Source organism: Sebastes umbrosus, chromosome 12, assembly GCF_015220745.1.
Source record: "Sebastes umbrosus isolate fSebUmb1 chromosome 12, fSebUmb1.pri, whole genome shotgun sequence".
NCBI classification, from domain to species: domain Eukaryota; kingdom Metazoa; phylum Chordata; class Actinopteri; order Perciformes; family Sebastidae; genus Sebastes; species Sebastes umbrosus.
This window is the reverse complement of record NC_051280.1, coordinates 8,350,110-8,375,163: the sequence shown is the minus strand read 5'-3', so window position 1 is coordinate 8,375,163 and position 25,054 is coordinate 8,350,110. Positions and strand designations below refer to the sequence as shown.

General features: G+C 38.6%; 2 protein-coding genes and 1 long non-coding RNA gene across 4 annotated transcripts in view; 2 read left to right on the top strand and 1 right to left on the bottom strand.

The window, feature by feature from the left end:
- The window catches only part of pigk (phosphatidylinositol glycan anchor biosynthesis, class K), a 40,615-nt gene extending 35,103 nt beyond the window's left edge, over positions 1-5,512 (top strand). The window contains exon 11 of the mRNA XM_037787882.1: positions 4,056-5,512. Coding sequence (XP_037643810.1) covers positions 4,056-4,172 — 117 coding nt within the window. The 3' untranslated portion in view covers positions 4,173-5,512. The remainder of the gene's footprint in view (positions 1-4,055) is intronic.
- A 4,355-nt stretch (positions 5,513-9,867) lies between these two features.
- Positions 9,868-25,054, bottom strand: part of st6galnac5a (ST6 (alpha-N-acetyl-neuraminyl-2,3-beta-galactosyl-1,3)-N-acetylgalactosaminide alpha-2,6-sialyltransferase 5a) — a 61,456-nt gene continuing 46,269 nt past the window's right edge. For both annotated transcript variants that reach the window (XM_037788464.1, XM_037788465.1), the window contains exons 4-5: positions 17,907-18,014; positions 9,868-13,201 (exon numbers count right to left, since the gene is read on the bottom strand). In XM_037788464.1, coding sequence (XP_037644392.1) covers positions 12,943-13,201; positions 17,907-18,014 — 367 coding nt within the window. In that variant the 3' untranslated portion in view covers positions 9,868-12,942. The remainder of the gene's footprint in view (positions 13,202-17,906; positions 18,015-25,054) is intronic.
- Positions 11,641-15,089, top strand: LOC119499210. The gene is made up of 4 exons (XR_005209341.1): positions 11,641-11,741; positions 12,439-12,519; positions 12,942-13,173; positions 14,443-15,089. It is a non-coding gene; the product is annotated as an uncharacterized LOC119499210 (long non-coding RNA).

Genomic DNA, 25,054 nt, shown 5'->3' with positions numbered 1-25,054 from the left:
ATGGGCTATTTTCGGACTAATCACCCACTTTGACGTCTGCTAAATTCTGACGTCAGACACGTTTTCTGTAGTTTCTCTCACAAAAGCGCCATTGAATCAGACGCTGATCACATCCCTTTATAGTTTGAGCTTCATTGTCAGTCAGTCTGTGAGCAGCTGAGTTATTTCCACCACATGACGTGCAGCTTGGTTTCTGTCAGACACCATCTACTATGGATATAGTGTATGTAGGAACAGTGCCTGAGAATGACTGGAGGATTGGCCCGTTTCACAACGCAGCTCCTCTCTGAGCCTGAATTTAACTTCTTCAGACTTTTTTTTCCCTCTGATTACATTTCATATGTGGTTATTTGCCGGACATTGTTTGCCAATAAAGAACGAATGTCAGCTGAAAATACATGCAGCTTTAAATCAGAAGCTCTTTGCTCTGACCCAACACTGCGCCTAATCTCTAGCTCAATACTCAAACGCCTAGCTGTCTCTGCTTTAGCATTCTGGATGCCAGCGGAGCTCTATTGATTTGACTTGATTGAGCTGTTAAATAAATTTGGAGTCAGGCGTAATCCAGTTTTACTGCTGTCCTCAGTCTTTCTACGTTAGAAATTGGCAGCGTTGTTGCATAAAGCTGGAGTTGGTGTTGAAAAATACAGCCTTGAGAGGACCGTGCTCTGCACACAGAGGCATGAGTACACAGCCACACAGTTTCTGAAATTAACTTTTCGCCTCACTTACCAAGAGCTTTTAGTTTAACAGGAAATTACAATAATTTTCACCAGCCAGAGTAGTTAATATTCATTATTCTAAGACACATGCAATGATGCCTGTTCTAAATGCTATTTCATGAATAGAATCAGGTGCAGTGTGTTATTTAAGACTCACTGTATTATGCAGTGGGTCAAGTTCATCATCACCCCCTCTAGACAAGCTGAGATAATGTTGCTTTGTGTAGCAGGAGAATAAGTCAGCCATTGAGAAGACTGTTTGAGACAGAGCCATTGTTTTGCTTTGATTTGTTTGGCTGATGATCAGCAGGGAGAGAGTTTGAGAAACAGGGAAAAACTGACTTTAACTGAGGTGTTCAAATGTTCTCAGCCAGTTTTCTGGAGATTTTAGCTGCCAAAGACACATTCTACTGGCATTTGGCGCTTCGTGGGTGGTAATTTCAGACACTGCACATATTTCACACACTCTACAGTATGTGCCAGTCTCTTATTAATATATGCACAAGTGCTGTCCACTCTACATATGCCAATTCTGCAGTTCTCAACCTCTCATAAAAAGGGAAATTCAGCAAAATATTAATGTCCACTTGAGTTGTACAGGTCTATTTACGTAAATTGCAAAGCAATTAGACAGTTTTACTGAAATGCCACCAGTCATCAAGATTAGATGAAATATTATTCTGTCTGCCCTGCAATTAACTAATTAAATGTACATTGTAGTTTATTGTTATATTGTATATTGTTATATTATAGTGCCTATTGTACCAAGACTTGCCTTAATTAATAAGCTGTATGCCTCACTGTGTGGAAGTGACTGGGATCATTCTTTTATGTGTAAGTCAACATCAGGCTTCACTAAAACATCACTTTTCTAACTTTGTAAAACAAAAGGTAACAAATAAATACATAGATACAAATTTAGTGAGTTAAATAATAATTCCTACACCAACAACTTGGCAACAAAATCTTCACAATTAACAGGAATTGCAATTCAGGTGTAAACCTTTTTAATGCAGCAACAAATTGGTCAAAACTTAACCAAGTATTACAATTCCTGTATATAATATATAAACATAGAATTTAATTGAATAGATCGGCCCCATTGTCACCGATAGCAAATCCAGCTATTTGAGTCAGTATCAGCCCGATATTCGATCCAGTATCGGTGCATCCCTAATTTGTGGCCACATAAGCCAGGGATGAATCTAGTTGCAATGGCTAACTTGTTAGCAAACGTTAGCAAATTGCCTTCTAACCAGACAGTCTCAGCTTCGGACACCCAGCAGACACAGAGCAACATTATCATTCACTGATGAAGAAAGAGCACACCAAAATAAAACCAACTTTCTAATTGTCAATATTATTTGTTTTGAGATGTATTTCTATCTACTTAGCTGGGTATCGTGGGAAATGTTTCCATTATGATGCAGTTATACCTGTGTTTTGGTACCAATATTTATAACTTTTTTCTTTGAGGAAAATCAACATGTTTTTCTACAAAAACTTTTTTCATTTCACTAAAGAAAGAAAACTTCTTAAACATTGTCTAAACACAAGTAGCTGCACAACAACTTTCCATGAATAAAATCGGCCTAAGATTGGCAAAATTCTGATTTGAAATTAAACGTTCCCATAAGAGAATAACTAGAAGACAAATGTGACCAGACGTTATCTTACGTTATTTGATTGTTTTTTTTAATAGTCTATGCTACTGACATGCATCGATCAGTGGGAGGTTCACTATCCTCTCTGCTCTGTTTTGGTTTGTTTCCCAACTCCCAGGAAAAAAAGCTGGTTCAAGCTTGCTAGATGCTCCACTATCTCTGGCAGCTCATCACTAACTTTGTCCACCCTTTGATTGCCGCTGTGTAGGTAGCATACAGAGAGATTATCAGATCTTTTTTTTATGCTTCCACACTGGAGATAGCCGTGGCCAGAGTTATTATGTTTTCGGGTTGTCCGTCTGTCCGTACTACTCTCATGAACGTGATGTCTCAGAAACACCTGGAGGGAATTTCCTCTAATTTGGCACAAACGTCAAATTAGACTCAAGGATGAATTGATTCGATTTTGGTGGTCAAAGGTCAAAGTTCAAGGTCACTGTGACCTCACATCCATCCCATTGATGTGATATCTCGACCTTGCAAAACACATCTTTGGCCATAACTCATTCATATGCTAATGACAATTTCACACTGATGAGGAATGATGGAAGTGATGACGTTTTGGACAGACATGGATGTAAACTGTAACTAGACTGGTTGGCGGAGGCATAAAACTGTAAGGCTCTATTTCTAGTTTTAATTGGAAACAGCTGCCTATAAGAGAGCGGTGACTCTGAACCATACAGTATATGTGCTGTAAAACCAATATGGTGAGATTTTCTCCATGATATTAGCTCAGTATCCCTTTTCACATTTTTACCATCTTGTCTTACCGCCGTTGTCAGACTGACTTTGTGGGTAATAATGACCCTGGACTGGGCTTTCACACCAGCATCTAATCCTCTAGGGTCCATCAGTCGGCTGTCAGCCTGGCTCCTACTCCTACTGCAGTGTGTGAGTTTCTGTCGATATTCAGAAAGAGTAAATGTACAATAGGTACTATAGCAGCGCTCAGCCAAGCTAGAGAGACACAGATCTCTTATTAAGTATTTGTGTAGCAGCGTTACTGTCCCGTATGTTGCGTGTACAGTTTGTGACTCCGGCAGAGTTGGAGTGCGTGTCGCGTGTTCACCCTCTCTGGGTTTTGGCTTCGGGGGATGCCTTTTCCTACTGGTGATTTCTTGACTGGATAATGGCAGCATGTATAGCGAGGGATAACAGAAATCTCTTAAGTGCGTCCTCGCAGCCTATCTATAGCTTTGTCGCCAGCAGAGGAGTTGGGAAGATTTTTTAGAGGTTAAATCTCTGCAGAATATTGCCGCCGCATTAGCATATAAATGTGCTCCTTGTGAGATGCATGTTTAATACGGGGGGAGATTTAAAAGTATAATCATACACAAAGTGATGATGTGGCAGTGAATGGGACAAACACAAGACAGGGGAGGTGTACTGATGAGCTTTACCACCCACCGGCTCTTTGTGTGAACCTTTGTGTTTGTGTGGGAGAGACAGCCGATAGTGTACATAAAGTGTGCGGAGAGATAAAGCGAATGTGTATATGTGATTCTGCGCCTGCCTGCCTGTGTGAATGACAGAACAATCAGCGGTGGCCTCAACAGGAGAAATATACACACTATACCGCCCCCCCGCTCTTCTCCGTTTTCCTCCCCCATCATCCCACCTCACCTTGCCTCGCCTCACCCCCCCTCGCCTCTGCTCCTCCCCTCAGAAACCAAAGCAGAAAGACTGGCATCCTCCTGATGGCTTCATCCTGGGCCTGTGGACTCTAATCCTCCTGGTGTTTTTCAAGACGTACGGCATGAAGCACCTCAAACACATCTTCTGAGGCCTCAACCGCTGGATATCTGAGGACGGGGAAGCTGCAGATCAGGAGCTTTTACCGAATATTAGAGGAGCTGTGCGGTTGACAGGCTCATTTTCCTGAAAATGGAAAGGAGATGTATTGCACCACAACCGCTTGGCCAGGAACTGTGTGATGCAATTGGTGCCCTTTTTTCTTTTGGATGATTGCTCAATGCTGATGAAATTTGTGTATTATTCCAGATGTGAGAAGGGACAAATACTTGAAAGTCATGCATCAGATATGCGATGCCTCAACTCTGCATGTGCACACCACTAGCAGTGTGGCTATTTTTAAACAGTTTTATATGTTTTTTTTTGACAAGCTGTATTTATTTCTTTGTGTGTCAAAAGTTTTGTTTCGTCAAGCCATTCCATAATTGCTTTGATTTGGTTAAAACATGCACTGAATTGAGTCCGCAGATAAGAATTTAATTTATTTTCGAGAGCGTGCTACTCTGCATATTTCAGCAGCGGCAGCCCTTTTTGTTTAAGTGCTACTCAGAACGTCTGCTCGGTCAGAAAAAGGAAAGTGCGGGACGAGGGCAGGCTGATTGGCTGTGAGTGGGCTGTGAAGAGATTACTATTTAATGTCTCCCTTGTCCATATACATTACACCCCTTGACTGTCATATCACGCTTGTGAAGGATAACAATCGCATATAATCCCATCTCGCATGATGGACCCATCCACTTTCCCATTCACCAAATTGCCCTCCCTGTGGAAACATCCATTAGCTCCCCAGCCGTGTACTCGGCTGATTGTATTCTGGGTGATGGACAGCTATTTCCCCGGCCATTCCACGTCTCGCGCTACAGCAGCGATAAGTGAGTGATAACCTAGTAAGCCGCCGGCCGTCCCAAATGAATCTCCTCTGTGCTGGGACGTGTTTTTCTCCTCTCCCCTTTCTCTGCATTTGTAACCACTCTGCATTAGGCTCATTGTTGGGGGGAGTGACTGATGCTCAAAGCATATGAATTGAACCTGAGGTAGTTTATCTTTGCTCCTTGACGCGAGGACCCGCCCATCGGGTGCCTGCTGCCACTCTCCCTTGCGGCTCAAGTGGAAAATAGATGGAGTTGGAAATGAAACCATATGTATCGAAAGGCAGCTGCTGCGTCAGCCACCAAGTACCTTCTCTTATACATTATTTATGCTTTAACGCTTATTTTTTCTTCCTTTTTCCCTCCCTGTTATTTCCTGTAATCTCATAACTCGTGGTCTCCCTTTCAGAGAGAGTAAGCTCATTTTATTTCCTCAATTGGAAGGATTTTGATACCCTGATTAAAGATGAAACACTCAATTAAAGGAATGTATTTGCCTGTTTTTTATGTTGTTTTTTTCCTTCCTTAATTATTCTTAATAGATCTGCTTTTACTGTTACCAAGCCTTGAAGGTATGCCCAGCAGCGCTCAGTCAAAGCTTATTTTATAGCACAAAGACATCCTTGAAATCGGGGCCGCTTGAGTTGACTTACACACCTGCTCAGTTGTTTTTTTTACTGGAAAGATTTCAAACAATCCAGAGAGGCTTTTTAAAATGTAGTTTTCTTTCTGTTCCAGTCTTGTATTTCAAAAGGCAGAGCAGCTATTGGATCTATATACAATGCCGTGAATACCAGACTGGCAGCAGATGCAGTAAAAATTAAAGCCAGCCTATCTCGGATGGATTTGTTTGTTCTTAAACCCTCTTCAAAATTGACTCCATCGCCTTTGCGCCTCTCGTTCGTACTTCAGCTCTCACAGATGGAATTGGATATACTCCGCCTTTCAGTGTGGTGATGTAGGCCTGCTCTCCCGTCACTATGGTTTCCCTATATGCTAATAAAGATCTGTGTCTGTTTTCTTTCACACCTGACTTGGTGGGGAGAAAACCCAGTGACAGGACAATATTAGAGCAGCCATCTCCTAAGAGGCAGAGAGATTTCGTGCTGAAGAGTTGGGCAGGATGCTCTGAATATGTCACACAGGTTGTTCAAACGTTGAGCAGCGTCTGTGTTCACTAGTGAGTGCACACACATACACTCGTTGTCTTTAGAAGTTGAACACTGTCGACATTAGTCCCATGTGGCAGCCTGCTAAATTTAATGATTTACGCACAAACACACAAGCACACGCATGCTGTTTTGAGACCGTATGCGCGTCTGACACGTTGTCCAATTTCCATGGTAACTCAGAATTTCCAACTGCTTGCATGTCAGGGAGGCTTTGTAATGTCAATCATTCCCAGGAATAATGATAGTAATTTTAGCAGTCACAGATTTTCATTCTCATCTGCAACAATAGCTGTGGCATAAATCATGCTCAGTGGCGCCTGCTTACTGTAGTTTTGAATTTATATATGTTTTTTTCTTTGAGTAAGAAAATAAAAAATAAAGAAGAGGAGAGAGTGTCACATTTTAATGATGGTTGCTCTGTAATAAATTCAAACAGCTTTCTGCATTGTTTCAATGCTTCATTCATTCATGCAAAGTTGATTTTACAAGTTTAAGTATAAACTAAGAAAGCAAAGAATATCCAACTGTTGCTAATATAATGTGTATTGTAAGCATTGGAAATCATTTTACATGTTTTAGTTTAGGGCTGTCAATCGATTAAAATAGTTAATTGCAATGAATCGCAAATTAATCACACATTTTTTATCTGTTCAAAATGTACGTTAAAGGGAGATTTGTCAAGTATTTAATACTCTTATCAACATGGGAGTGGGCAGATATACTTGATTTATGCAAACGTATGTATATATTTATAATTGGAATTGATTAACAACACAAAACAATGCGAAATATTGTCCAGAAACCCTCGAGGTACTGCATTTAGCATAAAAAAGGGACCCCTTTGAAGATGGCCATGCCAGTTTTTCTTCCCCAAAATTCAGCCTAAGTTTGGAGCGTTATTTAACCTCCTTCGCAAAAAGCTAGTATGACATGGTTGGTACCAATGGATTCCTTAGGTTTTGTAGTTTCATATGATGCCAGTATCTTTACTCTAGCTTTAAAACTGAACCTGCCGAAACCTAAAAATCTAGAGTTGCGTTAAAGAAATTAGTGGTGTTAAAACAAATTTGTGTTAACTTCGATAGCCTTAGTTTAGATCCCATGATAACTATTAAAACTTATGGGATTAAAAGTTCATTTTTAGCCTTGAAGACAGTAGTTTTAATAACAGCAGTATATTGTTTTATTAATTACTGTTTCCAAGTGAAGTCTCAACAAGAAGAAATTGATTTGAACATCATCAAATCCATGACATCTGGGCAAATTCCATCTTCTGAGGAAGATTATGCAATACAGCTGAAAGCTCCAGAACCGCTATTAAATGGATCTTTAGGTGAGTATGTTTTGGCAATTTAAATTTGTGTATAATGTATTGACTTTGCATGGCAAAAAGAAAATCTTAACTCATGTTTTTTCCTGAGTTGTCAGGCACATCTCAATTTTCTTCATGCACCTGTCATCACATGACCGATGTTTCATACTAATGAGATCACGAACCAGCCATCTGCATGACAACTGAGAAAACTCCAGCTGCTGTCGAAGACTGTGAGATGTGGTTGAAAGCTCCAGAAAAAGCTAGTAAGTTGACTTTGACTTTATATTTTATTTGTATTTTTTACTATCTTAAAGGTCGCGAATAAACTTTCACCCTCAATTCCCAATTTGTTCAGTTCCTAATTAGTTTCTAGGCATTAACTTAGACAAGAGAATTGTGTATCATGTAGTGTTAAAGCTGCTCTATATGATATCAAGAGTATTAATATAGCAGCAAACGACTATTAGCTATGTAAAGATATAGAGGAGTAATGTCTACCTGAGCAGAGAATGAAGTCGCTCTCCCTCTGTGTGTGTTATAATCAGAGCTTCTCTGTGCTTTTTTTTGGCATCGCCGGGTTGGCCTTTTAATGCATGTTTGTGCATGTGAGTGTGCCCCACTGGCTAGCTCACGGCCGCCGCTCTGCACTGCTCTCATACTGTATTGCGGTTACAGCTGATAACGCCTTCCAGACCGACGACTTTGTCACGGTTGCCCCATAGGTTAACACTGTTAGCTCCGTCAGCACTGTAGCCGTTGTTTTCACTGTTAGCGCTGTTAGCTGCAAGCCGCTGGCTCAACAGTTGGCATGTTGAGAGGCAATAGAAATGCTCCCAATCTCGCATATAGGACCTTTAACATGAGTTACAATTCTGTTAACACAAATTTAACAATTTTGATAATTGATGAAGTCAAGTTATTATCAAACAAATATGGCAAACATTTGCTGGCTCCAGCTTTCCATGTTAAATATTCTGTTTTTTCATGGTCTATTTTATTGTAAATTGCACATTTTTGTTTCTTTATACTGTTGATTGGACAAAACAAGACATTATAAGACGTCACATTGGGCAAATTTGGAAAGGCATTCTGTCACTATTTTCTGCATTTTAACAGGGTATCTACAGGTTTTTAAAAAGCACTGAATTCAGTTTCCTCGCATAATTGTTTTCCTGCTGTAGGTAGTAATGTTGGTTAGAAAATATTTTTGTATCGGATTGCGGGCTGTTGGGAGATGTTATACAGCCATAAACTAACACTAGGATTGTTGTGATTGGATGGATTGTGCTCGCAAGAGGCTGTTTAATCCTTTTTTGTGGGGTTTCAGTCGGCACCATCTGACCTGTAGCAAACACTATCCCTAGCTAGGAAGCTCATCGACTCATAAATCACAATTTTAGCACTCAAGACTCAAATTAATCTCTAGTTCAAATTGTTGCCGCTTATCCAGGTCACATTGATTTAATTAATTATATCAGGAGAAATTATTGTTATATACTGCTGGGAAGTACTGAAAAATGTAATATAATAAATAATTCTAGGCTATATCCTGCTGGTTTTCCATCATACTTTCATAGTTTTAGCTGGTATTACTGTGAAATAGGTGTTAAATTACATTCAATGTGGTATTAAAACGGTCTTAAGAAGTGTTCAATTTAACTTGGTTGACCCTGCAGAAACCATGTCTATAGACCAAACAGTTTAATAATGAAAAACACTGATAATGAAAATAATTGTTAGTTGCAGCCCTGGTGTTGTGATATCTGGTAGTATTTTGTGTCGTACAAGAGGATGAAGAAAAAAAGCAGTTATTTTTCAGCCCTGTTCACAGTTTTTGATATTAAACATTAATCCTCCTAAATGCGTGTCAAGCTCATTTCATTGATCCGGCTCAACTGTCTAACAATTGAAGTTTTCATGATCCTCTGCAGAATAGTTGACTTCCCTTCATCATCTAATAATGTCACCTTGATCTACTGAATGTACTTCACCTTCAGTTTATGTGGCAGTACTATTTTCAAATACAAAAACAGCTCTAACACTCAGCCATGAAGACAGTCAGGGATCTATTTGTAGCTCTGGGGAGTAATGGCCTTGTAACGCTGCCTGTCTTTCATTATTATTTCAGTGTGACACTGCCTGATGTCACAACCAGACAGGAAGAGAGCGATTGAAAAGTAAAAATGGCAGCTGCCGTCAGTGGAGGGTGAAGGTGAGTCACTGGTCTCCCATCATGCACATAACCTTCATGTTTAATCTTCATGTCTTGCGGCGGTGCTACACACACATACAGAGGTTATATTCAAATTGTATTTCTCATATTTTTACCACGTTGTTATTGTAACATATAGAAACTGCTGAATGCAAGACTACTGATAAAAATGATTTTATTAAATGGAATGATACATCTCCATCATGTGCAAAATGAAAACAGGTTAACAACATCAGTGATGAAATGATTAGTCAATCAGTCCAACAGAAAATTAATTAGCAAAAATTGATAATTGATTAATCGTTTAAAGGAATAATTTGATATTTTGGGAAAAGCGCTTTCTTGCTTAGAGTTAGATGTTCAAATTGATACTACTGTCATGTCTTTACAGTTAATTATGTGGTTGGAGTTAGCAGCTGGTGAGCTTAGCATAAAGACAGGAAACGGCTAGCTCCTGCCTGTTCAAAGGGAGTGGTGGAAGAAGTACTCAGATCCTTTACTTATGTAAGTCTAAGAAGTAAGTCTAAAAATATTCTACTACAAGTGAGTCAAAAAAAGAATTCAAGATGTTACTTATGTAAAAGTACAGACACATTATCGGCGAAATGTACGTAACTGTCACTCAAATGTCACTCTGCAGAATGACTCATTTCAAGGTGTTAGAATATGATATTCTGTTTCTATCATTAGCAAATACATATAAGAGCATTTTAACGTTGTGGTTCGACAATGTGGAGCCAATTTTAGATAATATTTGTTATATAGATATAAGATAGAAATATCAAATAAATGTAGTGCAGTAAAGTACAATATTTCCTTCTGAGATGTAGTGGAGTTAAAACAGAAAGTCGCATAAAATGGAAATATTCAAGTAAAGTACAAGTATGTCAAAATTGTGCTTTACCACAGTACTTGAGTAAATGTACTTGATACATTCCACAACTGTCCACAGTTAGAAAAATCCACCTAGCAGTGCCTTTAAAGCTGACTAATTAATACATCATTTATTTGTTTTATCCCTACAGTAAGTGTCAAAATGTCAATTTAACATTTTATGGGGGGTTTTGTGCTGTAATATTTCTTGTTTGGGACCAGGAACTTCTTGGAATCAATAAATAGTCCCCTGGTAGAACAACAAATAATTTTTTTTTTACTTTTCAATGTTTACTTGAAACACTTGAAACACACACATCTAAGCTAACTGGCTGGTGAGTCCAGCTACATTTCTACTGTACAGACATTCAACCTTTCATCTAAATCTCTGCAAGAAAGGGAATAATCAGATTTCCCAAAATATTAAACTATTTGTTTAATTATTCATAATGCAAACATTTCAAATATTCTACTGCTTTCACCTTGTCAAATGTGAGGATTTGCTGCTTTTCCCTGTTTTATATCACTGCCAGTTTTGGACTGTTTGTACAAAACAAGCAATCTGAAAATGTCACCTTGGGCTCTGGGAACTTGTGATTGGCATTTTTCCACTATTTAAAGACTTGACAATTAATCTAAAATGAAAATAGCCGGTAGTTGCGGAAACGACATTCTATGACTCAGTTAATTAGGCAAAAAAACAAAATATTCAGGTGCTTATCACTTTGCTAGAACAGGCCGTTGTGCACAGCCATTCACATTTGAGTCTTGAGAAAAACAAACACACATCTTGGTCTTTGCTACAGCACAAAGTCAGCAGCAGGACTCTCAGTACAAGTAGCACCACTCCTGCAGCTGTTTGTGATGTATATGAAAGGTTATCTCGCCTCGTCTCCGCCGAGGAAAACGTGATGTGAAACACGTCCTGGTGGTGTGAGCATCTATGTATCTGACCCACAGCATACCTCCTGTCATTACTCACATTACAGAGATGAGGGCAAAATCAATAGGGACTTAGCACCAGGATGTATCATTAAGATAACCACACGTCTTTCTCCATACCCACACCTGATTCTTATTCACGGAAGGGAAAATGGAAACTCTCAGAGAGAGAGGAAGGGGGCAGTCTACAAGCAGCATATTCTCCATCAAAAGAGAGGTGAGTGCACATAAAACACAATAAAGAGCGAGGGGGGAGAAGACTGACAGATCACATACTCATCAGTTTAACAAAAAAGCGGTGTAATTCTCCTGCGAGGCGATTCAGGCAGCAGATGAATACAGTATAGTTGGATGGATGGCGCTGCTGCATCCCTGCTCTCGATTTTAATCTCCCACTTGTCTTGCGTGACATGGCTGTGCATTTACATGGAAATCCGGCTTGTAGCTATATAAATTGCGCTATTAAGTGGTGACAGGAGCCGTCAAAGCCTTACGATACATACGCACGGGGGCCGGGGAGGCGCGCACGCGTGAGATAAAGCCTCCCAATTAATGTTACACACTTCACGTCACTCAGTCAAGAAGCGCTGCATTGCAAAGTTTGACTTGGGTGACACTTTAGTGAGCTTACAATGCACACATCTGAGAGGCAGTAAAAAATGAAAGTAAGGGAAGTGATTCATTACGGCTTTTAAGGAGTTTGATTCTTTGTTGCACGACACAGGAATCTCAAAGAATCTCGTCCAACTTGACCTCCTCGATCTCTGAAAACTGCAGATGAATATAAATCTGAAAAGTGATGATTCACACTTCTAATGGCCAAATTTAACTACATTATTATTAGTATTCACCTCACACTGTCTCCAGCACTACATTGTTAGATTACAGGCATTGTAATGGTGTTTTTCTTTCAGTGAATCCTGCGTAGATCCTTCATCCAACAGAGGCTTTGTTGGGAGCCCAAACTGAAGTGTGTATCCTCTGTGATCCCTCAGGTAAACATACAGCGCATACACACACACACACACACACACACACACACAACCATACAAAGACAATCCACAGTAAGACACTGCATGCATGCATTGAGAGTGGAGTGTGTAATGATGTTGCCTCCTTGTATAAACTCACTTTACAAGGTTGTACAAGGGGATGTACAACTTTGAACTGGTTCAGCTCAGTAAACAAGAGTACACTGCTGGAGATGCTGTGGTGGAGCTGGAGAAATGTTCATAACAAATGTCCAGCAGGATCAACAAGACTCGGTCTTCATCTGTGGTTCACTATTTTTCTCGCCTGCTTCATGTTTTATCCTCTCTGTTAATAAGGGTCCAGCAGCCCTGAATGCAAATGTTCCCCGTCCTCAAGTCTTTCGTAGATGAATCTCTAAAGCATTTTTCTTCACCCCCAAACACAGGTCACGTGTTCTGGGGTACCAGGGGCGCCGCCGTGGCCGTCCCCTCCAGCGTCCGGTTGGCTGGGAGAGGCGGGGGGCTCCAGTCCGGCTGGTAGAAGTGGATGTCAAAAGTCCGTGCCCAGTTAGCGAAGACCTTCTTCTCTGTGATGAAGCGGTGATGGCTGCCCCGCCGCCCACGCTCATGAGAGATGTACATGGCGCACTCATCCGGACCACGTGGCTCGTAGTAGTGGTAAGGGACGGAGTGGTGCTGAGGCTCCCTGCAGTGGTAGTGAGAGAGGAGAGAAAGTTGACATTTAAAATCGCTTTAATGAGTCACTTGAGTTTCATGTGACACCACAGTGTTACTCATTTGGTAGGGAGGGAGGGGGGACTGAGCTGCATTCATTTGTTTGTCTTTGCATGGATTACACAGCCAAATTCAGCCCATTTTAATAACTTTTTAAATGCCACCTGCAGCTCATCACTGAATGAAAGACAAATGAAGAAACAAAGTTTGAGTGTGAATAATGAAAGTTCTATAAATGGAGCCTCTGGGTAGCTTAGGCACGGATGCCATTTATAGTCACAAGTTCCACACAGTACTTCATGTAATCATGAACAGTATTTATTAGTAATTGTGACGGCATTTCTCACCATTTTCAGAATTTTTTACAAACCAATCGATTAATGTAGAATATAAGCAGCAGATAAAGCCATAATGAAAATAATTAGATTAAAAAAATAAAAATAATTTGCTCCACCTCAACCAACTACAGCAGTAAAATCCTGCATACGTGAGTGCACGAGTAATAATAATCTAATGATATAATATATCAGTCACAGGGGATATTTTTCTCTCTTCTTTCCCGAGCCAACATTTAGTCAGTTTTAATTGAACTCTGGTGCGGTTTGTTTGGGCAATTGTGAACGCAGTAATTGTACTCTTGTCGATTGCAGTGAGAACATAATCTGACCCAATTACAGGAAGTGACCCAAAAAGCAGGGGATTACAGGCTGCCTGCATTTGTTGAGCTGGACATACTCTGACGGTTTAATGATTTTTTTTAATGACATTTTGTATGACATACATGACTTTTTATGACACTTTTTTAATGCATACTATACAATGACTTTTTTTTTTTTTTACTCTTTTCAACATGCTACACTATGACATTTTTTTTGACAGACTATACCATGACTTTTTTCGAAATACTATACTATGACTTTTATTTAACATATTACACTGTTCTTTTTTTAAATATTTTCGGCGAACTATACTTTTTATTTACTTTTTTTTTGACATACTATACTATGACTTTTTTTTTTACCCTTTTCCACATGCTATACTATGACTTTTTAAACTTTTTTGACATACAATACTATGACTTTTTTCGACATAGTATACTATGATGTTTTTTTGACATACTTTACAATTACTTTTTTTTTAAAAAAATTTCGCCATACAATACTATGACTTCTTTCACTCTTTGGACATTCTGTACTATGGCTTTTTTTTTAGTTTAGGATATTCTGCAACTTCTAGAGTATCCTGACTGGCTCCATCACGGCCTGTTATGTCAGTTGCACACTCCCAACCTTGAGGCTCTACAGAGGGTGAAACGTGCTCAGCACATCACCGGGACGGAGCTGTCATCCATGGAGAATCTCTACTAACCAGCGGTCAAGGAAGGAGGCCAACAGGATTATCAGGGACCCCAATCACCAGCCCAAAACTTCCTCCTGCTGTCTGGCACCACCAGGCTAAGAGACAGCTTCATCCCACAGGCCATGAAACTTTTGAGCTCAGTACCTTTAACTTTATATTTTTACTTAATGTTTGTTCATATGTATGTATCTTCTACTATTACTTCTCATTACATATACATTAACTACATTCATGTTTACATAAGTTTATTCATGTTGCAAATTACCCTCTACCACAAATATATACTATTTTATATATACTCCCTAGATTATACTGTAACTTTGCACTATTTTATGTCTTTATGTCCTTTTATACTATTTTAATGAGCATTGTTGAAGGGAGCCTGAGATCTAAGATTTTAAGTACCTGCTTCTCTGTAATTTGTTGTGCATATGACAATAATATGCGTATAATAAAGGTGCGTTCGACATACTATACTATGACTTTTTTCAATACATTTTTCAACATACTATACTATGATATTTTCCGGCATACCTATAGTATGACTTTTTCCTACATAATATACTATAACTTTTCTATGATTTTTGACATACGATACTAAGGCTTTTTTATTACTTTTTCTAAAATACCATACTATGACTTTTTTATGATTTTTTTTTGACATATTATACTATGGCTTTTTGTAAGACTTTTTTATGACTTTCATATGGAAACCAATACTATGACTTTTCTTATGACATTTTTTATTGCATACTATACTATGACTTTTTTAAGATATTTTTTATGATAGACTATGGCTTTTTTTATGACATGCTATACTATGACTTTATATAGTATACATTTTTATGACACTTATGGCATACTATACTTTGACATTTTTTATGACATACTATTACATTATGGCTTTTTTATGACATTTTCATGATATACTATGACTGATTTTTTTATGACATTAACTGTACTTTGACTTTTTATACCACATTCATCTCAGCCAGTTCACACTGAAAACAATTCCAGGAAGTTAATTTGAAAAAAAAAAAAAAAAAACTGAGAAAAGAGGAGGAAAAGGAGGATCGAATGACACTCAAATTGTATCACGATGTTTGGATGTATTGGTTATTTATTAGTGATTTGGCTTTATAAACGTCTACCCTTCATGTCCAAACATACTTTATGTGACGTTACAGAAAAGAGTAAAATCTACAGACTTCACTCGTGACAACTAAAAGGATTGCCAAATATCAGCTTAAGCCAACCATTTCTTCAGAGAAATGAACCAGCAATTCCCTCCTTATTATCATCAAGATTGAATTTGTGCCTAAACACCAAATAAAAAATAATTATTCAATCAATCAGAACCAGGAACAAAGATATACTGAGCATTTTACAGTTTGTTCTTTTTTATTGAGAAATCTAATAAGATTTGTTCCTTGTCCAATAAAATCCCCGATTAAAGCGATGGCTGAGACGGAAGATACGTGAGCTGTAATTTCAAACCATTAAACTCTGCTAATGAGAGGCTCGATGAGTTAGTGAGTTATGTACTCCATAGCTCTTTGCACTGCTGCTACATGGGACCAGCTTCAGGGTCGTGGTGTTGTGAACCGCTCAACGAATATAAAGCGAAATAACTTTTTGTTCTGAGATTTATAGAAAGTGAACAACGGCATAAAATTCCCCTTTTACTTTTTGGCAAATACTCTTACGCCTTGGCAGCTAGCAGTCAGTCTGACCTGGATGCTTTCATCCTGCATTTTGGCATTTGTTGTGGTGACACTTTGTTTTAAAGTTAGCGTCCCTTTGTGTTTAATTGTGTCGTGGCAAAGTACTTACTGTAATTATTTGCAGTTAATTTGGTAATTAATTAAGTTAGTTTCATTTCAATGCCACTCACAAAGTCCTTAATAATAATGACAATATTTAGAGAAACTTTTTTTTCCCAATAACTTTAGGATTAAATGATGGGTTAAGAAAAACCTACTTCTTAAACTAACAAGTAAAAACTTAGTTCAAATCAAAGTATTTCTCTAACATTTAATACATTATTATTATTAACTACATAAGCAACCATTGAAGAGAAAAACATATTTACATATTATTTATAAATACTTACATACTTATTATTTCTAAATATATAATATTATATATACATATAAAAATTATCCTCAGGTTTTCGGTGGTTTGGGTCGATCAAATCAGATTGACAGTGGCAAAACTCTTGCTAAATGTCATCAGATTCTGATTCAAACGTTTTCTTCAGCTCACGAAAAGTTGACATTTGAGATAGACTATTTTCACAGATTTTAGTTCATTAGATACTTAGCATTACTAATATTACTAACGCAAAAATAAACTAACGCTGCTGCAATTTTTTTTTAGCAATTATCACTGCAAGGATGATTTGTTTAAACCAAATGATCTGTAGGGGAAAATGAGCTTTTAGTATAACCTGAAATGATGTTTGATGAAGTTCACTTGCTTCACTTTATTTCAGTGCTAACAAACAGTAACATTTTATTCCTGGGCTGTTAACTGACACACGCATTTTATACTTGCAGTCAGTTAAATAAAAGTAGATATACCAAAGTTTTAAAACACTCCATTACAAGTAAAGTCTGTTTTGTGTGAATACAAAATGTTACTTGTTACTAAGTATTATCAGCTAAATGTACTTCAAATTGAAAAAATTCTTTTAAAGGAGGAATCACTCAAATAAAATATGGTCTGCCTTTTGTGCTACACGTGGGCATTATCCCTCATGTAAATGCACCTCTAAGCTGCGTTCCAGTTCACAAGCCGGATTTTCGGAAGTCTGCATCTCCATACTGAATAATCCAGAATATGTAATAAAGGACGAACGAGGCCTGTCTCATCTCAAATTCATCCAAGAATTAAAGCTTTCTTTAGCCTGAAATTTGGGGAATACAACTTGTGTATCCTATGAAGCCCTAAGTAGTCAATAATCACTTTGTGTTTTGGTCAATTTGTTCTTGTTTTTGACTCAATTTTTGACAAATATAAAAAATCAGTGTGAGGTTTCAATATTTGTAAAGCTGGCCTGTTGACGTTTTTTTTTTTTAAACTTATATTTAGGCAATATAAGCATCTCAAAAACATTTTCAGCCACACTGACATTTATATTTATCAGCTGCCTGAATATATTTACAGTTTTAATCTTTCTTATCAGGTGGATTTGCTGCTATGAATTTCCATACACTTGAAGCAACCACATATACAGCTCTGCTTTAAAAACTCTTAGTGTTGGTGCTTGTTGGTGAGCTGCTGCTGATGTTTTACATGCAGCTCCACTGTCTCACCTGCAGAAGTCGGGGGCAACCATGCCGTAGACATTGATCCTATCGCACAGCTCCAGGGCGATGGTCATTGTGAACCAGCCGGTGCTAAGCCAGGAGTTTGATATCCTTCTGCAGAGGAGAAGAGGAGGAGGGGGAGAAGAAGACAGATGGATTTCATGCGTGGGAGATCACAAGGATGAAAAATGTACCATATTTGATTTTTCTCAATGTGATTTACTGGGATAGATAATCAGAGAATCTCACATCGGTGTATTATGGCAGTATAAAGATTTATCTAAATCCAGAGGTCGATTTTCTTGACTGCAAGATCCTTCAAGTTCCCCTCGCAGCTTCATTAAAACACAGATCCATCCTACATATCGACTGATACAAATGAACCCTGTCAAATAATCAAACCCTTAATCAGAAAGTAGTCTTGGTGTGCATGTAGTGCAGATGGTTGGAATGACAAAGCTTAAGCTGCAGAACGATCTGCCTGCTTTCACACTGCACTTTTTTTTAAGTCACCCCTGCAAAGAAATGAACAATTATCACAGTTTTTTCTGAGATATGCTGTTTTGAAAGAATTATAAAATTATATTTTCATTATATTAGAAAATCTCTCTAAATCTAAATGTCTGTCAGAGTGGTCTCTCTCATAGGGTTGCTGTCAGATGAAAAAAACATTATAGTCTGAGTACCATACATTTTTTAAGAATCCCGTGTTGGTTTTGAATAGATTTAATGGGCTCCAGAGTCATAAAACTTCAAACACCACTTCTAAAAAGGACCACGAAAACCTTCAGTTTATAGTGAAAATAAAGTTAACTGAAACTAAACAAAAATAACTAAGACTTTGGTACTTTGATTCTGGGGTTCTGACGGCCAAATACATGAATAAGTCCCAAAGAAAGTTATCTGAAATCTGCTGTATTGAGAACATGCTGAAATATAAAATACACTGAATGTTTTTTTAGAAGCTTCTTTCATTCAGGCTGCAGTATAAAAAAATACTGTAAGTCTTTAAATTCACCTTTGGAGGATTTTTTAAATTAACTGCCTTACATTTATGACATGCCATCATGTCTTTTGTAGACCTGATGACTAACTGACTGCAAACCACGTTAATATCCTGAATGAAATTGTGAAATCATCCAAACTGTTTCAGCCCAGTAGTGGTTCAAGAGAGGGACATTTTGGTCCGTTCACCACTTTGGTCCAGACTGAAATATCTCAACTACTATTGGACAGATTTCTATTAAATGTTGTACAGATATTCCTGATCGGCCTTGGTGATCCCCTGACTTCTCTATCGCCACCATGTAGCTCACATTTTTGGTTTTGAGTGAAATATCTTGACACTTACCGGATGGATTGCCATGAAATTTGACTACAGATATTCAAAGTCCATTAGAGGATAAAGTGTATTTTCTTTGGCGATCATCTGGTGCCGTCATCGGATCAGACTTTAATGTTTCCCAACACTTTGGTTTACGACCAAATACCAACAAAACTAAGGACACTCCCATCAGCCTCGGCTGTTTAGTACAAACGTTACCATGCTTACACACTAAACTAAGATGATGACCGCTGTGCCTAAGTGCAGCCTCACAGAGCTGCTAGCGTGGCTGCTAGCTCTTGTTTTCACAAAGCAGTAGGGAAAGAAAACTGCATGATGTTGATCTCTGTCTCGTTGGCCTGAAGCCACGGTCGTAATCACTGCCAAGCACAGTCATGCTGTTGTGGTCCAAAGCACTTTTGGAACAATCTGTATTCATCAAATCAATTTATAAATTAGTTTGAGTGAAAAAATGCATCGCAACTGTTCTTGCTCCTTTACACACAGTGTGACAAATATTCAAGTATGAGCTGAACACAATTCAGCAGGGATAAATTTGAATCCTTCAACTGAATCAGGCACAGCTGTGAATCTCGTCAAACTCCCCTTGCTGCACAGCTGAACCTCATCTCGACTGGGATTGTGACTGGTGACCAGTGGATGTGTTCATGCATCAGTTATCAGGTGCATTTTAAGATGGCCTTCCTTTGGAAATATCAAAAATGAGGGTGACGTTACAAGATGAATAACCCCTGCAACCTTTATTGTAATTGTTCCAACAGTCATTTATGAGAAACAAATCTATTAATAATGAAGGGTGATGAGTGATTCTACTTAAATTCCTCATTCAATAATTAAATAACTAGTAGTGCCACCTGTAGTATTCCACCATCCGTAAATCATTGCCACATTAATTCTAATACCTTTGTATAAGATTGGCCCACATATTGCATTTTAGTTTGCATTAACCTGAAGTTAAATTTTGCAGAAAATGTGCTTGGACAAAGAAAGAGCAAATAAAGAATAAAGAGAGACTGTTTTACAGAGCCAAACCCTTCAGACTTCTGTTCTTTGTCAGATGACAGAAGAAGTGAGGGTTGATGGGGAGATGAGGAGATTATGGGCTGGCAAGTAATACAATTGGCATTATATTATGAACATACTGGAAAACTAACTCTGTATTTTTGCAATCTATTGTTAAATAGAAGTATCAGAGTTGAGACTTGGCATTTGGGCTTAAGTCAGATTTAGACAAGAGTCTGCAGCCATGTTTAGCAGGTCAAATGTTTACCATGATCTTAGTTTAGCATGCTAACATTTGCTAATTAACACTAAACACAGTAGTAGTAAGTACAGCTGAGGCCGATTTGTTTTGCAGGTATTTGGTCATAAAAAGTATTGGACAAATTAAAATGATGTCCAATACAACTGTCTAAAAATGTGAGCCTTAAAGCTTCAGTAGGCAACACGTTGTTGGAATCATTGAGCAAAAATTACATAATAACCTTCAGCATGTTGTAATTCAAATACTCTGATAGAGAACTAGACTTCTGCACCTCCTCATGGCTCTGTTTTCAGGCTTTAAAAAATTGAGCTTGTGACGAATCACAGGTCATTTCAGAGAGAAAGCGTTCCTATTGGCTGTGCTCTGGCTGGTGGGCGGTGCTTCGTATTTCCCCAACTGATCTCAACATGGCTGCCGTGTCACAAACTTTCTAATTTTACAGCTAAAAAGGTACACTACAAGATGTTTCTGAAAACATTTGAGGCGAGAAATAGGCATTACAGTAACAGAATATTGATTCATATTTGATCAGCGCTGCCTAGTTTGACTGTTTGATCGGAGTTCACGAGTGATTGACTCGTGGCTCTCATAGACGGAAGTTGGACGGCAGACTCCAGATCAGCTCTGATTGGTTGTTTTCTTCCGGTCTGAGAAATCTTGCAGATGCCATTAGGAGCACCGGAGGACACAGAGGCACATGTTTTTTTTCAGATTACCTGTCTCGTGCACCACTGTCAGGATATAGTGACCGTTTTATAAAAATATTTTTGTTAATCATGTTTGCTCCATTTCTAACCACTGCAGCTTTAAGCTACCTTCCCGTGATAACAAATTAGCTCTTACCTCACCGCGAGGTAGGGCGCAGAGACTTTCAGAGGCAGCAGGTAAGATATCACCCCAAAAAGAGATCAAGGAACGCCATTCACTGTTTCTAGGCAACAACAACAGTTGCAGCTGTTCTCATTGATTGCGCTTTGAAAGGTCAGCGGCAACCAAGGTCAAAGTTGAAAGAATTTGAACTTTGAGCTGGAAAAGTCAAGAGAATCACTAAAGTCATGAGGATACATCAGGAAGCATGAATGCCTGCACAAAATGTGGTGCTATTCCAGCTGGTAGATGTTGAGATATTTCACTGAATAAGTGGAACTTTGGCCTGCTGGTGGCGCTGGATGAAACGTCAGGGGATCAACAAAGTAATGATTTCTCCTCTTGGCATCATGAATATTTGTACCAAATGTCACTGCAATCCATCCAATAGTTGTTGAGCTATTTCAATCTGGAACAAAGTGGTGGACCAACTGACAGAAAGAATAAACGGTCCATAGAGCAATTGACACTAGCTTGGCTGAAAAGTAATTTTTCATTTCACCTGCACATTAAACACTTACTTAAAACTTTAAAATGAGCTGCAACCTTTCTTTGGATCTTTACCCAGGACAATTTATTATATCTTTTTAAATAATTGGAATAGGAGAGAGGAGGCAGAGGATCAAACTCTTACTCAAACTCAGTTTGACAGGATCTCCTGTTCTCTCGACCACCTCGTCACCCTGCTGCTTTCAGAAAGCTTGTTACGGCTTCTCGTTTTGTTCCCGCACATACACGCCAGCATCCACAGCAGCGGAGGTTTTCAACTTGGCAAGGCAGAGAAACAAAGCTCGGGCCTGATAAGAAAAAGTCTTGACAAGAACAACCAGGCAGGCATCTCGACACCCTGCTCACCTGCGGTTGATGAGGGTGACACATTTGGAGTGGAGGGTTTACCTGGTTGTTTGAAAAGGGGTTTCTCTTATTTTCTCACTCAGAGTACAGCGTAGGGGGGATACACGTCAGGCAGAAATTCCTTACATAAAAAGCCTGTTAAGCATTTGTATTTTGAACATCTCCCCTGCTTGGTGATGGTGGAATAGAAACACAACTTCCTGGGAAGCTGTGAGGATGTTCAGGGTACGTTATGAACAGGACCAAACGGTGTCATGGACGCTACTTGTTCCATTGGGGGAATTTTCCGGGCACAAATTTCACACTTGAATCGGATTCTCAAATAAAATGGCGAAAAGGGAGTGATATCAGACGCAGCCTTACTTTTGTTTTCCTTCAAGAATTAAGCAAACAACAACAACTCCCCTTCTTCATCCCTGCATCATTTCACCCCAATCTGACCTTTAATACAACAACATTGTGTTTGCAGGAGAGATGCATCTACAAATGGTCGCTTCCTGCCAAACAACCCCAAACCTCCTGAATCAATCTGTCCGCACTGCACTGAGTGACAGTGTGATGAATAGTAACAACACACTTTGGTCCGACTTTCATCTTTATTAGAGTCTGCTCAGACCACAAACAACAGTGTCGACCCAAAGTGATGCTATCGCAGCCGAAGCACAGACTTCTCATTTTCATTTAATTACGACAGGACCCAGGTTGTCTGGAACATGTTGATTTGTTGTGATATGCAAACACGGCCACTGGGCTTTTGCTATGACAACGACACACATACACTCACACACACACCTTTCGCAAATTAGAAAACTTTCAAAGTTCAAAGCACAGCATTTTGTCATCAAGCAGTCTGCGGTGGATGCGCGGAGGTCTTAGTCAGGAGGCATGCAGCTAATCTCACTTAAGAAGTCTTCCTCATTTCCTTGTTTATGAACATGCTGATGAATAATGTGGTGTGAAATGTCAAGCTCTTAGCTTCAATGGCTGTCTTGAAAAAAGGACTGGAAGCAAGCTGTGAGTGGGAAGAAGGATTTATCCCTGCACAGGAGAACAGTGCTGCTCCTTGTGTTTACACAGTTTGGTATGAAAATTTAGCAAAAGTAGCCAGTTAATTAACAGTTTAATTGTGTGTTGATCCTTGAGTCTTAAAATCTTATTAGTATTAAAAAGGGAGATTATTTTTTTGCTTGTATTTGATAGAAGGAGAAGACTGGTTTCAATAAAATGGCATTGTCAGCGCATCAAGAAAGAAAACAAGAATACAAGCCGATTTGCCTTGAGAAAAAAAAAAAAACCTGCAGGCAGAGTGCTTTATTAACTTTGACAAAAATAATTTCATTAGGGCTGTCAAAGTTAATGCAATAAAAATGCATTAATGCAAATTCATTTTAGCGCCACTAATTTCTTTAATGCATTAACGCAACTTTTTTTATGTTGTAGCGGGCTAAGTTTTAAAGCTAGAGTGAAGATACTGGCATCATATGAAACTAGAAAAAAGAATCCATTGGTACCGAACATGTCATTCTAGCTAAAAGAGGCTAAATAACGCCCCAAACTTCAGCTACATTTTGGCAAGGAAAAACTGTCATGGCCATTTTTAAAGGGGTCCCTTGACCTCTAACCTCAAGATATGTGAATGAAAATGGGTTCTACGGGTACCCACAAGTCTCCCCTTTACAGACATGCCCACTTTATGATAATCGCATGCAGTTTGGGGGCAAGTCATAGTCAAGTTTTTCCAGTAAAACCATATCTGTGAGGGTTTCTGGACAATATTTGTCGTTGTTTTGTGTTGTTAATTAATTTCCAATAATAAATATATACACACATTTGTATAAAGCAAGCATATTTGCCCACTCCCATGTTGATAAGAGTATTAAATACTTGACAAATCTCCTTTTAAGGTACATTTTGAACGGATAAAAAATGTGCGATTAAATATTCCAATTTATTGACAGCCAAATTAGTCAAGAAGTGTACATTATCTCTCCAATTATGAAAACAGGAGCTGATTACAGAAAGAGAATTGTTCTCTGGGTTTTGGCCGTTGCATTGTATTTATTTGTAAAGAGCAGCTTTATTGTCATTGAGTTTATTCTAATGGTTGTTATGTAACTGCTGAGAGGTTAGAAGTCACATGAAGGTGTGATTGGTGCAATTAGTTAAAGCTGAAACACCTGTTCAATATGTGTACTCTTGTGAGAACATGTAGCTGAAACATATTATTGAAAAAAAAATACTTTGTTGTTGCTGTGAAAGGTTACTTTTCCTTCTCTCACTAGAGTCACCAGCAAGGTATATTTATACACAACGGCTCTAATGACTTCAGTGATTAGAGGTTGTTCGGTGTTGATTACTGATCTGAGGTACTTCACTTCTGTATCTACTTGACTTTCATGCCACTTTCCCTCTGATCACAGCTCCTATTTCTGTTGCATCACTTTTTTTTCATTCCTCAGGGTGAAAGCTGCAAGAACAAAGCTGGCATTTCTTTTGTTTGCAATCTCTTTCCATGCATGTTTGTTGTAATATATTCCCCTTATTATTATTATAATGTCTTTTCTGAAGTTGCTTCTCTTCGAGCAGCAGACGCTTTCGCGCTTCAGTTTGGTTTGCTTGTATTTTGTCTAATTTTCTATATATTCCTCCCTCTCAACTACAACATTTTGTTCATTTCAACCCATTAATTGCTACTGGAGATGCTGAAGATTTATACAAATTAAAGGGGACATATCACAAAAAACTCACTTTTTCAGTGCTTGTGTTACTACATCTGGGTATCTGGAGTTCCTACCAACCCACAAACTGTGAAATAAGACAACC